Below are 16,593 nucleotides of genomic sequence, written 5' to 3' on the forward strand. Positions count from 1 at the left end.
ATGAAACAAATGAGCGGTGTCAATCACGCCCCGCCTGTGAGTGACAGGTCCCGTCTCTTTCTTTGTGAAACAACTGCGGAGCTCGAATACTTTCTTATATATTGAATTATGAATTGTGAATAATGGGATCCTTCCTCAGCCGCTGTGGGCACTCCTTTCTGCAAAGACGAAACATCCTCAATAGAATGAACTGCTGGCCTGGGCGCTGGGGGTGTGGTCACAGGACTGGAGTTTCATTGGCTGTGTGGCACCAGCTGTGCCCAGCAGACCAGGTGTGACAGGTTTTATTAAACCAGCGCTTAATGATTGGAAAAAAAAAAGTATTGGGCTCTTCTCAGGAGGGCTCTGCTGCTTGTGCCACCCTTTGCGCCCTGCCAGGTCTGCCAGTGACAGTACCAACACAACTACTGACCATCACTTCCTGCAAGTGTTACAATTCAGACTCTTGCAAGCCCCCGCAGCTATAGGAATGGCCTGGGCGGCAGGTGGCATTCTTTTTTTTAATGTACATTGAATTATTAACCCCTGTTGTTGAGCCCATCTCAAAACTAGACAGGCAGCGCCACCTTATGGTGAGCTATAATTAGTGCAGGTGTTAAGAATGAAGTGCCTGTGCCAAGCACCGGCAAACACTTACTCAAATTAAGCACTGATTAGACCTAACAAAGGAGAGCCTAGTCTGTTTTTTTTTTTTTTTTTTTACTCTTCAAAATGATTGTTAAATCAGCACACTCGCAATATATAGTTGTGTGAAAATTAGACATTCAGAAAAAAATGTAAGCTTCTTAATTCAATTGTTTCCATTTGTGACGTGCAATCTGCCACTAGTGTGCCCCTGTGGGTTTCTACTGCCCCCTGAGGCTGGTTTGTGCATGGATTTGAATTTTCCAGCACAGAGTCCGGTCTGGTGTGTAGGCGCCCTTTTGGTGTTGATTGTGCATGTTTCTCTGTTAGCCGGCTGGGCCAGCTTTGGTTGTTTGCGAGTGTCGGGTGTGTGCTGCACCAGGCCACCTACACTCTGTTCGCACACCTGTTGCCTGGCAGATGTACCTCTGAGGTGAGCAGGTGATGAAACCACTCTGTGCATGCATGTTTAGTGCCCATTTGAGCTGTGCCAGGTGCATTTTTTTGATTTTGTCTTCGCCTGTGGTGTGTCTTGTTGTGAATACTGCTGTTCTTTGCTCACATGGGTGCATTTCCTAAGGTGCTTCAAGGCCAGATTGAGATCTTGTCGGACACGGTTACTCCTTCACAGACTTGACTGATATCCCATCTGCCAAATTACAATTCCATTATAGCCTATGGAACTCGTATTACGGCGGACAGATTATCTGTCACGTTTGTGACCGAGTACTCCCTCCGCTAGGATTGTAATCGGGCCCTTAGTTTGGAGCATTGCAAACAATAACACTTGTTTCAGTGGCGGCCGTATCGATACATTTGGACACGACTTGAAGATTACGTTTATAAAACATAATTTGCCTTTTCACCCCTTTGGGAATCGATGCGTTTATGGGTGTTGCTCCAGCTCTGTTGGTATGACCTGTTTTAATATAGTGCTTTATACCACAGTTTAAGGTTTTTAGGCAATTGAAATGCAAGGTCTTGATCACTGAATTTAATAGCCCTCAATTTTTCGACTTTGGCGTGGAGGTTGGAAAACTGAGTTGGCCCTTCTAGACTTGAGTTTGTGCTCTGCAGGTCACAGCAGGTGACTGCGTGAATCCAAGTAGCATATACTCAAAAGAAGTGCTATCCATTGACCCTGTGCCATCCAGGGGGCCGATTCTATCTAGTGGCCCAGTGTTCTCAAATGGCCCTTTCCCATCCAATGGCCCTTTCCCATCCAATTACCTTATGTTATGCAACGGCCCTTTCCTGTCCAATGGCCCTATGTTACCCGATGGTCCTATCCAGTGACCCTATTTTATCCAGTGGCCCTATCCTATCCCATCCAGTGGCCTTATGTTACCCAATGGTCCTATCTAGTGGCCCTATTTTATCCAGTGTCCCTAGCCTATGCCATCCAGTGGCCCTATCCCATCCAATGGCCATATTTTAACCAATGGTAGCCAATGGCCCTATCTTAACCAATGGCCCTATCTTAACCAATGCCTCTATCCTAAAAAAAAAAACACATTCTACCGAATGTTTAACATTATAATGCATAATGTGATTTTTTTTTTTTTTTTTTACACTTAGTCATGCGTGCCCACATAATTTACGTCTTCAATGCAACATAAATCCAGTGGCCCCCACTGCACTGTACTTCTCTGTCAAGGGCAAAAAAAAAAGCTAGTAATGTGTTTGAGAAGTCAGGGCCCTTGTGGTTATAGTGTGCTTAATACACTAACCCCTCCCGCCTGCCCCGCGTGGCACCGTGCAGGGCATGAAACGACCCGCAGGGTCTCTGAGGTCTGGTGCTGACGCTGGGCTGCGCTAAAGAATGATTCCCAAACAGAGCAATTGGCCTCAGGGTCGCAGGTGCGATTCCAGGGCGTGGGTCGGGATGCATAGGCCAGCTGGGTACTGTAGCGCCAAGGGTGGTCCTGGCGACGAATGTGCGCTTTACAAAAGCGCTCGTTATGCTACTCAGTGCGTGCAGGATGGCCTCTGTCTTTGTTAAGGAGAGTGAAATATATGCACAATAGTGAATTTCTGGCCTGCTCCACGGCTGCTCTTGTCTCTCACAGAGTGATCTTGGTTGCTTTTTAAAACGTGCCCTTTATTTCTTGCAGCCGAGCCTCCGACACCGCATCCCCGATGAACTGACGAAGCGCCCGGGGCCCGGGAGGACCAGCTCGACGTGGGAGGATGCCGCCCGCGGCTGGCAGGATGCCCGCGCTTCTGCCAGCCCTGCTGCTCTGCTTCCTGGCGACGTGGGCACGGGCAGACAGTAAGTACCCTCCCGTCTCACACCGCCGCGCACGTGCGCCAGGCGCGCAATAGATGCTGAACATATGCTGCTTTACTGAATATTCATTCACTGGTTCCAGACTCCCGCCGCCATCTTGTGCACCAGCTTGTGCGCGCGCGTGCCCACGCATTCGGAGTGCCCCCTCTGGCAGCCACCACAGATCGCAGGCAGGCGTCCCCCCTAAGCAGGCCCAGCCTCAAGCAGATAGGTCAGCAGGAACCAGGTCATCCCCGGGCACCCAAGCACCGGCCTACTCACGGGCACCCAAGCACCGGCCTACTCACGGGCACCCAAGCACCGGCCTACTCACGGGCACCCAAGCACCGGCCTACTCACGGGCACCCAAGCACCGTCTCACCCCCGGGCACCCAAGCACCGTCTCACCCCCGGGCACCCAAGCACCGTCTCACCCCCGGGCACCCAAGCACCGTCTCACCCCCGGGCACCCAAGCACCGGCCTACTCACGGGCACCCAAGCACCGGCCTACTCACGGGCACCCAAGCACCGGCCTACTCACGGGCACCCAAGCACCGGCCTACTCACGGGCACCCAAGCACCGGCCTACTCACGGGCACCCAAGCACCGGCCTACTCACGGGCACCCAAGCACCGGCCTACTCACGGGCACCCAAGCACCGGCCTACTCACGGGCACCCAAGCACCGGCCTACTCACGGGCACCCAAGCACCGTCTCACCCCCGGGCACCCAAGCACCGTCTCACCCCCGGGCCCCCAAGCACCGTCTCACCCCCGGGCCCCCAAGCACCGTCTCACCCCCGGGCCCCCAAGCACCGTCCCTCCCAAGGGCACCCTAGCACCGTCCCTCCCAAGGGCACCCTAGCACCGTCCCTCCCAAGGGCACCCTAGCACCGTCCCTCCCAAGGGCACCCTAGCACCGTCCCTCCCAAGGGCACCCTAGCACCGTCCCTCCCAAGGGCACCCTAGCACCGTCCCTCCCAAGGGCACCCTAGCAGACTCGCTCATGGCCAGCTACCCAGACTGTCAATTACACATCCCCCAGGCTAATTGCAAGTGCGCTCATAGGCAGGAAGCCTGGGTGTCTTTCTGATGCCCACAGGTAGGCTGTCCAGCTGGACAGTCTCACAGATGAGCAGCATGGCCCCTCCCACAAAGACAGGAACATTTCTTCTGTGTTAGATATCTAAACCACTTGAAGTTTGTTTTCAGACTGAAAATGTACCACTTTCCCTTCTCCCATCTCTGAGCGCAGCATGCAGTGGACGAGAGCCCTTGTCCTGGCACTTCTCAGTTGCAGTAACTTCTCTAGTCTCTCGAAAAATGGATTGCCTGGATCTGTGAACTTTAGAACCAGGCATGTTGATTGTGCCTTAATTTCTGAAGCTGGCACCATCAAAGCCGCACCCTGAAAGCACAGCACTGGCTCCCTGTAGATGTTGGGGTTACAGTCTGGGTTTTGTTATAGAGCACATTGAGTCAAAAGGCCCGTACAGCTGCAGACACCGGCACAGTCCTTCACTCTGCCTCACCAGTGGTCCTTCAAGGGGAAGAAGCACGGAGGCGGGTCACTGGAGGTGTGTGGACAGGTACTCTGGAATCCCTTCAACCCCACCTGAGATGTGAACTTAGCGTGGAAGAAGAGGGATGGTGGCAAAGATATTCGGGCACAATTTGTCTGTCTTGCAATTGGTTCCAACCCCCTCTGTCACCCGTAAACCTTAGTTTGCTCCGAAGTAACCAAAAAGTGACATTACCTTATATATCTTAATAATAAATGTATAAAACTGACTGCAGCTCAGCCGCCTGAAGGAGGGTGGATGAGATACTGCACTTTCGGCTCTGACGTGCCCACAGATGTGTACAGCTGTGTACTAACGCTGCATCGGTGCATGCAGACTACCTCTCGATCACTGCTTTAGCCACTAATTTCCCGCTGTATTAGACCGGGCATAGTGAGCCTACAAGCCCCACAATGCACTGGGTACAGCGGTAGATGTCATGGCACAGGAGGATGGATTTAGGCCAGTGCCGACCTATCCTCCCAGTAAAGTATACCAGGAGTGATGGACGGAATGATGGAATTAATCTCCGCCACTGGCAATCACTCGGGCCGCTTCCCAGTCCACTCTTACGTTGCACACCATGCTACCTCAGTTTGGACCCGGCCATATGCAAATCAGTCTTGACCCTGCTCCAATGGGAACAATCCAACCCGACAGGCCAGGTCCTTCCTGAACCGGAATGCAAGCAACCTGGGACTGGTTTCATCGCAGTATCAGCTCATCAGCCAGGCATACCAATCCTGCTTAGGGCGACACACTGATGCTGGAATTAATGTCAGCCACTAGTAATTACTTGGGGCCACATCCAAGTCCATTGTTAGGTTGCCCATCATGCCACCTTGTCCTTGTCTAGTTTGGACTCAGAGATAGGCCAGTTAAACGTGATTCTGCTCCAATGGGAACAGTCCAACCTAAACTGCCAGCCCAGGTCCTCCCTGAAACAAAATACAAGCAACCCAGGACCAATATTGCTCCAGCTGGGGCTCATCATTCAGGTGCGGTGCGGAAGAAACACATACACAAGTCTCCCAGAGCAGTGAAAGCCCACCTGGCTGATGATATTGAAGACGTTACAGCGCCTAGAGGTGCCAGTCAAGTTGCCTTTGCCTTGTCCATGATTGTTTGAGTTGACGATTGAGATGACAGTGGCCTCTGGTACCTTCAGATGTCCCCTGCGGGAGCACTTCATTCCAGCGGATGTGGCTCAAGGGACAGATTGGATGGGAGAATTTAAAGTGCTGTGGCTCGAGGGAAGGGCTGGGCGGAAGCATTCCAGATACTGTGGCTCAAGGGATGGCATGGGTGGGTGCATTCAAGGTGCTGTGGCACAGAGCACTGGGTGAATGATGGGGGGTATCCTAGTTCCATGGAGCAGGTTGCTGAGTGGGCAGGGGTGTAGTAGGTATTGCAGCTCAGATTAGAGCATTATCAGGCGTCTCGGATCTCCGAATATTTGTCCCCCAGGTTTGGAGCAGTCCCAGGAGAGCTTATCTTCATCTCTTCTAGCGCTTAGCCCACAGCATGTTCTGTAGGGTTCATTTGAGTGAGCTGTGCAAGCCCCAAACCTCCCCATCGCTCCTTGTTCGTGGAGAGGGCTCACAGGCTTCTCTTCCTGTCCCCGAGCACCCACTGGTATAGTATCTGAAGGTGCTTTTCAACAACAAAATCGCTTACGAAGCTTCCTGTCTTACCCCGTTGCAGCCAAGAGGTGATTGAATTTTCTGGGTGACCTGCACGTCTTCTGTCAGGGTGACCGCAGTGCTATTTCTGCCAGGAGGACTCATTTTACACCTTCCGCTACACATTAACACCCTCTGGTTTAGTCGACTACTCTTCACTTCAGATTACCGCTCTTTCGTTTTCTCTAGCCCGTCGGCCTTTGGTTTATTCTGGCGTTGTTCGGTCTACTTTACAGCTCTTTAGCTTGGTCTAACTACCGGCTGTTGGTTTAATCTACTGTTTTTCGACTTGGTGTAACTAACAGCCATTGGTTAATTCTACTGTTCTTCGACTTGGCGGAACTACCTGCAATTGGTTTAATCTATCCAGTGTTTAATTTGTTAAAAAGTCAGCCAGTACTGCTAATGACGGAACTAACACAGCTACTAACCATCCACAAGTGACAATTCCGACTATTCCAGGCCCCCAAAGCTATAATAATGGTGTGAGTGGCAGGTGTTATAATTTTTTTTAATGTACATCGATTTATTAAACACACTTCTTGTCTTCATCTCATTATTAGGCAGACAGCGCCCCTGTGTGGCAGACTGTCGCAAGAGCTGGTGGTCACTCCTGAGCCTCTGGTACTCTCGCTCCCTCCTCTGTTCCTCGTGGTACTCTCTCCTCATCTTCTCTTCCTCAGCCCCATAGTAATCTCACCCCATCCTCTGTTCCTCATGGTACTCTCTCCCCATCCTCTGTTCCTCAGCCCCATAGTAATCTCACCCCGTCCTCTGTTCCTCATGGTACTCTCTCCCCATCCTCTATTCCTCATGGTACTCTCTCCCCATCTTCTCTTCCTCAGCCCCATGGTACTCTCTGCCTCTCTTCCTCAGCCCCATGGTACTCTCTGCCTCTCTTCCTCAGCCCCATGGTACTCTCACCCTATCCTCTGTTACTCATGGTACTCTCACCCCATCCTCTTCCTCATGGTACTCTCGCCCCATCCTCTGTTCCTCATTGTACTCTCGCCCCATCCTCTGTTCCTCATTGTACTCCCTCCCCATCTTCTCTTCCTCAGCCCTATGATACTCTCACCCCATCCTTATTCCTCAGCCCCATGGTACTCTCACTCCATCCTCTCTTCCTCATGGTACTCCCTCCCCATCTTCTCTTCCTCAGCCCTATGATACTCCCACCCCATCCTTATTCCTCAGCCCCATGGTACTCTCACCCCATCCTTATTCCTCAGCCCCATGGTACTCTCTGCCTCTCTTCCTCAGCCCCATGGTACTCCCCCTCTCTTCTCTTCCTCAGCCCCTTTCATGGTCGGCTTGGCAGGGCGGGCAGCCTGGCACTCTCCGAGGCCACCTATTGGGCCCTATTTTCCGTCTGTGTATAAAGAAGCGCCACATACCAGGGCTGAGGTCTCTAACAAATAGACGGCTGCAGCTAAAGGTGAGAGGTACTCTGAGTAAGCTACATATTAGGCCCATTAATTATTTGCAGAAGGGCAACTGGGCAGCCGCAGGACGCCCATCAGCTGGTGCCTTCTCCCATTACCGGGATCAACAGGTGGCAGCGAGCCTTTGAGAAGCACCAATAACAGGGATTTGGTGTGGGGAGGAGGCTTCTGCCCCTCACATGAGGTCACAATGATTGCCTCAACGAGCCACAGGTGCCCGCTGCCACAGGTGCCCGCTGCCACTGTTCTCTGCTTGAGATTGGGAGGTTCATCCAAATATTGCGCAATGGAATGAGAGAAAAACACACCAAGAACTGCAGACGTTCTTTGCAATTGATAAAATATGAATAGAAACAGGTAAAAATAAAACACCGTTTGGCAGTGTTGCCAAAGGAAATGAGAAACAGGGAGTGGAGCAGGGAGACAGAGTGGGGGAAGGGGATAGACTGCGTGGAGAAAAGCTATGAATGATAGATTGGTATAGACAGAGAGTGAAGAATGGAAAACACAAGTGAAGAGAAAAGGAGATGGCAAAGGGGAAAAAAGGAGTGAACAGTGAATGATGAAACAAAGGGTGGACAGAGACAGGGCCGGCCTTCGGCATGGGTGAGCTGGGCTGAGGCCCAGGCGTCCAGGTTGTAGAGAGGCACACAATGCGCTCACCTAATTATTATTATCATAATTATTTTTGTTATTTCAGCCGGCAGATTCTGTTCATTAACTATGTAAAACTTAACATTCTCTTCAGTTGCCTTCCTTCATTTCCTCGTCCCCCTCCCTTCTCACTCTCGCCCTCTCCCAAAACTTCTCACCTCCAATTTAGCATATAAACAGCTGATTCGGGGTGGGGTGGTCAGAGGCTGGTCACTGCTAAGGTAATCAGCGGGCCAGTGAACACAAGACGCCCCAGACTTTTCATAGCCCAATAATTCTCCCTTTCCTACCCTTGATCTTGGTCCACAATATCCACTGCTATGGATCTTTTGATAAAGGTAGTGTTACATGCAACACTAAGAAAAGGTAGAAGTTGAATTGTGAGGGCAGGGTGGAAATCGAGGAGGGAGGAATATGAGGGCCCCAAATCTGATTTCACCCAGGGTGCTTTTTGAGCAAAGGCCTGCCTCGGAGTGTGATACGTACCAGAGTAACAGTGTTTCTAGCCTTGAATGGTGCTACTGACCTTCAAAACTTTCAAAAGAATAATTTACCACACATTTCCCCCCTAAATAGGTCCCTGACGTTAATGACGCACTGATTCATGGAAGGGGGTGATCCACAAATGTGAGGCACTTTCTTTTGGGTGGCTGGGCCGATTTTGAGTGCCAATCCGACCCTGGCCCCTTTGGTATTCACCCTATCCTCTATTCCTCAGCCTCATGGTACTCTCACCCCATGGTACTCTCTCCCCATCAAAATTTCTCCAGTTCCTAGGTTGTACTGAACACTTGTCCCTATCGGAGCCAGTGCCACCTGGTGCCCCCGGTGCCCAAGGACACTGGCTACTTTTGCTGGCCCAGTGTGGCCAAGGCTTCCTTACTCCTCGACTCTCCAGGGGCAGCGGGGGTCGAGCAGCGCAGGCTGCTTCACAGGAGGGGCGAAGGCTTTTTCAGATACTATGGAACATGGAAATTATCACCCTGATGTCCTGTCAAAGGCTTTTCATGTAAAAGAAAATATATTTAGCAGCCAGCTCAATAACGTTTTAGTTTGGTGTCGAGAAATAACAGTTTAGGTTTGACACAGTGGTGAAAAGGACATGTGGCCGCCATGGTGGTACCATAAAGACCAGCTTCATTAGCCCTTTCTTCACAGCCTCCGGGTGTTTGGCAAAAGTTAATTTAGTCATCCAGCTGTTGAATGTGGAGATACAAAGTATCCAACAGTGTCAGTCAATGGAACGCATGTAGAATGGGGAGATACGTTGTATCCAACAGTGTCAGTCAATGGCCCTTCTGTAGAATGGGGGTGATACAAGGTATCCAACAGTGTCAGTCAATGGGGCTTCGGTATAATGTAGAGCTACAATGTATCCAACAGTGTCGGGTAATAGAACTCCTGTAGATTGGGGAGATACATTGTATCCATCAGTGTCCGCAATGGCCATTCTGTGGAATGTGGTGATACAAAGTATTTGAGTATCGTTCAATGGCCCTTCTGTAGATTGGGGCGATACATTGTATCCATCAGTGTCAGCCAATGGCCCTTCTGTGGAATGTGGTGATACAAAGTATTCAAGTATCGTTCAATGGCCCTTCTGTAGATTGGGGCGATACATTGTATCCATCAGTGTCCGCAATGGCCCTTCTGTGGAATGTGGTGATACAAAGTATTCGAGTATCGTTCAATGGCCCTTCTGTAGATTGGGGCGATACATTGTATCCATCAGTGTCCGCAATGGCCCTTCTGGGGAATGTGGTGATACAAAGTATTCAAGTATCGTTCAATGGCCCTTCTGTAGATTGGGGAGATACATTGTATCCATCAGTGTCAGCCAATGGCTCTGCTGTAGACTACAGAGATACAAAGTATCTATCACTGTCATACAGTCAATGGCCCAGGTTAGAAAGTGGGGATACAAAATATCCCGCAGTGTCAGTCATGTCCCAACTGTAGAATGTCGAGTTATAAGTATCCAACAGTGTCGGACATTCTAACCCAGCAATCACATCCACGTCCAGTGGCTCCTTACGGCTCAGTGGCTTGTGCTGTTGTTTCAACCAAAATCACAATTTTAAAAGAAAGCCGATCCCTGGTATTAAAAGTATATCTGTTGTCACGGAGGCCTCCCTTGACACAAGTTTACAGCTGTAATCCACCCATAACAGGCTTCAGCCTCAGGACTGACCTGCCATGGCCCCTGAATCTACTCTGTATATTGGCATCCTAGGTGTACGGCAGTCTAACTGAAGACTGATACTGGATCAGATACAGCACAAATCTCTCCAAAGTAATGATCATTGATCAGAAGTGTACTTCAATGCACGCTACATTATTAGAACGTAAATCTTAGCGAGGGCCGGTCCAGATCTGCACTTCACATTTTTTCTGTGAATAATGCAGGTTTTAGTTTCTTGGATATGGTGGACATTTTGCAAATTTTCTGCAGTTTTCCTACGTGTGCTTGAAATATTAGGCAGAGAGGAAGTGTGTAAAAACATCGCAAAATAGGCCTAGGGGACTTCAGTGTCAGTGACTCGGGCCACCAGCACTGAAGCCTTGCCATCACTCACTCACTTTGCAGCAGCTCAGCCGAGTTGTAAGGTGAGATGGTGAGTGGACACCTGCAAAAAACGCATATTTGTCAATCAGCTTATTTTTATAAAAAATCATGGATAGTGAACATTAATACAGGGAGAGTGTTGTTTGATGTACTTTCCTCATTAGCATCGATTTCAATCTAAGCATGTGATTTTTTAAATCTTTCTGCAAATTGACCTCATTTCCCCCGAGAAATGTCCGAATTTGTGCCCGCAGCTTTCCAGATATTACCATACAGAGCTGGACTCGTCGTATTATAGCGCCACCTGCTCCAGATAAAGCACCCTAGATGGTTTCGACACAAGGGCCTCAGGTTCTGCCTTCATAGAAACGAATGGCCCTTTGTTACTCAGTGGAGAAATATCCTGCCGTAGGTGTAAACACAATCTCCTCATTAGCGCCTGTGCAGAAAGCGCCTTGTTGGGGAGCTGTGTCGGAAAACACGGTCCCTCTTTTCAGCTCACAGATTGAATGCAGCGATTGAGCGCCGCCTTTTATCTCTTGAATTACTATGCTTCTTCACGTCCTATCAAGCCATTGTGGTGGGCGCCATTAAGTGTTTTGTGCAATAAACGGGGCGCGCGTCAGAAGATGGCTGCGGTTTACGTGTTTCACGCCGGAGCGCTGTGTCTAAAGGTCGGGGCGTTGTGTGTGTTTTTCCACCCTGGTTATCATGACTGGTGAGGTGCTTTGCTGTTCCCCGTAATTGATTTGTCATATTGAATCAGGCAGGGACGCGTTGCACAGAGTGCATTGCAGTGAAAGGCCTAGAGATCTTCTAATAAAGCTTCTTTTTGTTTTTAGGTCTCGTATGAATCTAAGAGCCATTGATTTTAGCAGAATTGTATCTATATTAGACTTCTGGGGCGCTCTTCCCCCATTGCTTATATATATATATGTGTATATATATATATATATATATATTATTTTTTTATTTATTTTTTTCACACGCTACGACATGTAAGGGGCTAAGGCTGGACCTAGGGCTGGGCGTATCTCCTGTCATTCCCTGGAGGGAAATCAAGCAGAATTGTCCAAAAAAGCTGTGCGACTAGGCAGAATTACACAAGAGGAATTCTGTGTTTAGTACTATTTTCTTAGTGCAACAAATGCTCTCTAGCGTTCAAAACGAACACAAGGATGCATTTCGCGCTAAGAAATAGCTCTAAGAGCAACAGAAAATGAATAAGGAGCACTCACTCACTCGCTAAATGTGCTTTTGCTGTAGGATTTTTTCCCTCCAAATTAATGTTAATTACGCAAGCAAGAATGATGCAGAGTTACTGATAACGCAATCAAAGAGCAAGATGGATTTACAGATGTTATTCCGGCATAGTTGAAATTCCACCCTATTGAGAACACTTTTTCCAGTGGTTTATATGGTTGTGAGTGACAGGGTTATTTTATGTTAGCAAGTGTCTTGCAGCCCCCTCGAATAAAGTTTTACCAAAACCATTACAAAACAGCATTGACCAAGTCAATCTGCTGGTAGCCAACACTAGGTCTATTTGCTTTGCCAATGCTTGTTTAAATTCTTTTCGATAATCACATGCAGGGCTACACTGTTACTGATGGGTCTTGGCCAGTCAACTCTGCATCTCTCTGGCCTGCGTGAAGGTAGCGGTGGGAGATGTGCTGGTGTTACCTGGGACACAAGCTTTAGCTCCGGGGTTGTGGTGCTTTACCGACACAAGTGGTGCTGGTGTAAAATCTGAGGCAGGCATGAACAAAATCCCTCACATTGCCTTCCTTTGCCAATATTTAGCCACTGTGTGTGTCCACCTTGATGCCTGTCCTTTTAAGCGAGGTGCATTAAACCTGTTTTTGATGGTGTTCCCATTTTATGTGATTTAACTAGAATAAAGCCTTGATTAATGCTGGGCGGCAATCTTTGATTTGATAACTGATATAATATTTGTTTAAATCTTTAATCTAATGGAGTTGAATCCAAATGTGATCTAGCATACGCTCACAGTCTTAATTTAACGTTTAGTAGATTTCTGTGTGTAATCAAATGCACTGTAAGTAATTGAGTAATTCATGCATCGGTGCCCTGTAGTGGGAGAAAAGTACTTCTGGTAATCTTCTGTAATCTAATGCTGGGTAAATTAGTTGTAAGAATTGGAATTAATTGGAGACACGTTAATGCATTGAAAGTAACCTTCTGTGACACAGGCAAGGCCAGAAGAATCTCAATAATCAATTGCTTAATTTGTACAGGTGTTTGCAGGTGGTGGGTGCTGGCACTTATTTTTGGGAACCAGGGCTTAATTTTCATCTTCACTCCTTGGCCAAAGAGTGAATGAAAGAGAGAAGGGAGAAAAGACAGAAAACCACGGCAAAGAGAGAATGAGTGAAGGAAAAGGAACCCGGAAAAGCGACACAGAGTAGGGTGGTGAAAGAAATCCACTTGAGGTGGCATCAAGATTAGGGCATCTTGGTATTTGGTAACCCTGGCATCTTCACTGCTTCTAAGAAAAACCTTAGGCCCCTGCACCTGTTTCTGGGTACAAATTAATCACTGATGTAATATACTTCCATAATCTAATGACGCGCAAAATAATCACTATTCTCTGTTCTATAATGTACATTAGCCGAGTCAAAGCAAACGACGTACGTAATTCTATGCAAGGTAATGTAATGATGTGTAATCCAGGGCCGAGTGAAGTTATTGAGTCAATGCTGCCCTTAACGTGTTGCAAAGTAATGTAGTCATGCAGTGTAATCGAAGAAAGTATAGCTAAATTAAAGTGAGCTATAGCAAGGATCCTTCTAATAGTAAACTCAGTCTTTAATCCTAGAGTAATCTGTAATTGATGCAGGGTAGACCAAGTAATCTCTAATTTGATGCAGAGTAAGTAATCTTCACAACCATCTTCTACAAAACACAGCATCTGAAAAATCATGCTGAAATGTGCTGCAACTGAAGCTTCCATGTCAGCCGCATCTGACCGTAAGGAGCTGTTTGTGGTGGGACCTTGCGCTGCTGCTGGCCCTCCCGTATCAGTTCAGTGTGTGAAAGAGAAGCTTGCGCTGCTGCTGCCTGTGCTGTACTTGTTGTGTGTGTGAGAAGCTTGCACTGCTGCTTTGGCTGTCCTTGTCAGTGTGAGTGAAGTTTGCACTGCTACTTTGTGTTTTCTATTTTTTTTGTGTGAGAAGCTTGTACTGCCAATTTGGCTGTACTTGTGAGAGAAGCATTCACTGCTGCTTTGGCTGTGCTTGTGAGAGAAGCTTGCAGTCCTGCTTTCTCTGTACTTGTGAGGGTGCAAGAAGGTTGCACTGTAGCTTTGGCTGTACGTGAGTGTGCGAGAAGTTCGCACTGTAGCTTTGGCTGTACGTGAGTGTGCGAGAAGTTCGCACTGTAGCTTTGGCTGTACGTGAGTGTGCAAGAAGCTCGCACTGTAGCTTTGGCTGTACTTGTTTTGTGTTTGAGACGCTCGCGTTGCAGCTTTAATTGTACTTGTGAGTATGAGAGAAGCTTGCGCTGTTTGTTCTGGTTAGTGTGAGAAAAGCTTGCACTGCTGATTTGGCTCTACTTGTGAGTGTGCGAGAACCTTGCTTATGCTGTACTCAAGTGCAAGAGAAGCTTGTGCTGCTGCTTTGGCTGTACTTGGTTTGTGTGTGCAGCTCTCCCAGCTGCTGCCGGGGCTCTGCTTCTTCTGTCTGAGGGGAAACTTGAACAGCTGCCACTTGTGTTGTACCTTTCCTTGTTGTGTGAGAAGCTTGTGCTGCTGCTTTAATTGTACTTGGTTTGTGTGTGCAGCTCTCTCAGCTGATGCCTGGGCTCTGCTGCTTCTGTCTGAGAGAAGCTTGCGCTGCTGCTGCCTGGGCTCTGCTTCTTCTGTCTGGGAGAAGCTTGCTCTGCTGCTTCTGTCTGAGAGAAGCTTGCGCTGCTGCTGCCTGGGCTCTGCTTTTCCTGTCCGAGAAAAGCTTGCACTGCTGCTGCCTGTGCTCTGACTTTTCTTGTTGTGAGGGAAGCTTACACTGCTGCTGCTGCCTTGGGTCTGCTTCTTCTGTCTGCGTGAAGCTTCCACTGCTGCTGCAGCCTGGGTTCTGCTTCCCTTGTCCGAGGGAAGCTTGCACTGCTGCTGCTGCCTGGGCTCTGCATCTCCTGTCTGAGAGAAGCTTGCACCACTGCTGTCTGTGCTCTACCTTTTCTTGTTGTGAGGGAAGCTTACACTGCTGCCTGTGCAGTACCTTTTCTTGTTGTGAGGGAAGCTTGCGCTGCTGCTTTGACTATACTTGGCTTGTGTGTGCAGCTCTCCCAGCTGCTGCCTTGGTTCTGCTTCTTCTGTCTGAGACACGCTTGCACTGCTGCTGCCTGGACTCTGCTTCTTCTGTCTGCGTAAAGCTTCCACTGCTGCTGTGGCCTGGGTTCTGCTTCTCTTGTCTGAGGGAAGCTCGCACTGCTGCGGTATCTGCTGTACCTTTTCTTGTTGAGGAAAGCTTGCACTGCTGCTGCCTAGACTCTGCTTCTTCTGTCTGATGGAAGCTTGCACGACTGCTGTCTGTGCTCTACCTTTTCTTGTTGTGAGAGAAGCTTGCAGTGCTGCTGTGGCTGCACTTGGTTTGTGCTTGAAGCTTACACTGCTGCTGCTGCCTGGGCTCTGCTTCTCCTGTCTGAGAGAAGCTTGTGCTTCTGCTGCCTCTGCTCTGCTTCTTCTGTCTGAGAAGCTTGCGCTGCTGCTGCCTGGGCTCTGCTTCTCTTGTCTGAGAGAAGCTTGCACTGCTGCTGCCTGGGCTCTGCTTCTTCTGTCTGAGAAGTTTGCGCTAATGCTGCCTCTGCTCTGCTTCTCCTGTCTGAGAGACGCTTGCTCTGCTTCTCCTGTCTGAGAGAAGCTTGCGCTGCTGCCTCGGCTCTGTTTCTCCTGTCTGAGAGAAGCTTGCGCTGCTGCTGCCTGAGCTCTGCTTCTTCTGTCTGAGAAGCTTGCGCTGCTTGGGCTCTGCTTCTCCTGTCTGAGAGAAGCTTGCGCTGCTGCCTGGGCTCGGCTTCTCCTGTCTGAGAGAAGCTTGCGCTGCTGCCTGGGCTGTTTCTCCTGTTGGCTCTGCTTCTCCTGTCTGAGAGAAGCTTGCACTGCTGCTGCCTGGGCTCTGCTTCTCCTGTCTGAGAGAAGCTTGCACTGCTGCTGCCTGGGCTCCGCTTCTCCTGTCTGAGAGAAGCTTGCGCTGCTGATTGAGCTCTGCTTCTTCTGTCTGAGAAGCTTGCGCTGCTGCTGCCTGGGCTCTGCTTCTCCTGTCTGAGAGAAGCTTGCACTGCTGCTGCCTGGGCTCTGCTTCTTCTGTCTGAGAGAAGCTTGCGCTGCTGCCTGGGCTCTGCTTCTCCTGTCTGAGAGAAGCTTGCACTGTTGCTGCCTGGGCTCTGCTTCTCCTGTCTGAGAGAAGCTTGCGCTGCTGCCTGTTGTTTCTCCTGTCGGCTCTGCTTCTTCTGTCTGAGAAGCTTGCACTGCTGCTGCCTGGGCTCTGCTTCTCCTGTCTGAGAGAAGCTTGCGCTGCTGCTGCCTGGGCTCTGCTTCTCCTGTTGGCTCTGCTTCTCCTGTCTGAGAGAAGCTTGCACTGCTGCTGCCTGGGCTCTGCTTCTCCTGTTGGCTCTGCTTCTCCTGTCTGGGAGAAGCTTGCGCTGCTGCGGTGGCTGTACTTGGTTTGTGCTTGAAGCTTGCACTGCTGCTACTGCCTGAATTGAACTGCAATTGAATTTGTCATTGTTTTTTAGGGTATTTTGGGCAGTTTTGTTGCTCTAAGGGAAAGAATGGAAA

The 16,593-nt window shown here is 49.3% G+C and overlaps 1 protein-coding gene across 8 annotated transcripts in view; it reads left to right on the forward strand.

Annotated features, from left to right (window-relative positions):
- The window catches only part of PTPRF (protein tyrosine phosphatase receptor type F), a 597,274-nt gene that overhangs the window by 278,232 nt on the left and 302,449 nt on the right, over positions 1–16,593 (forward strand). For all 8 annotated transcript variants that reach the window (XM_069227811.1, XM_069227807.1, XM_069227815.1 and 5 more), the window contains one exon: positions 2,739–2,896. In XM_069227811.1, coding sequence (XP_069083912.1) covers positions 2,815–2,896 — 82 coding nt within the window. In that variant the 5' untranslated portion in view covers positions 2,739–2,814. The remainder of the gene's footprint in view (positions 1–2,738; positions 2,897–16,593) is intronic.

The sequence above is a fragment of the Pleurodeles waltl genome, chromosome 4_1 (assembly GCF_031143425.1).
Source record: "Pleurodeles waltl isolate 20211129_DDA chromosome 4_1, aPleWal1.hap1.20221129, whole genome shotgun sequence".
Lineage (NCBI taxonomy): Eukaryota > Metazoa > Chordata > Amphibia > Caudata > Salamandridae > Pleurodeles > Pleurodeles waltl.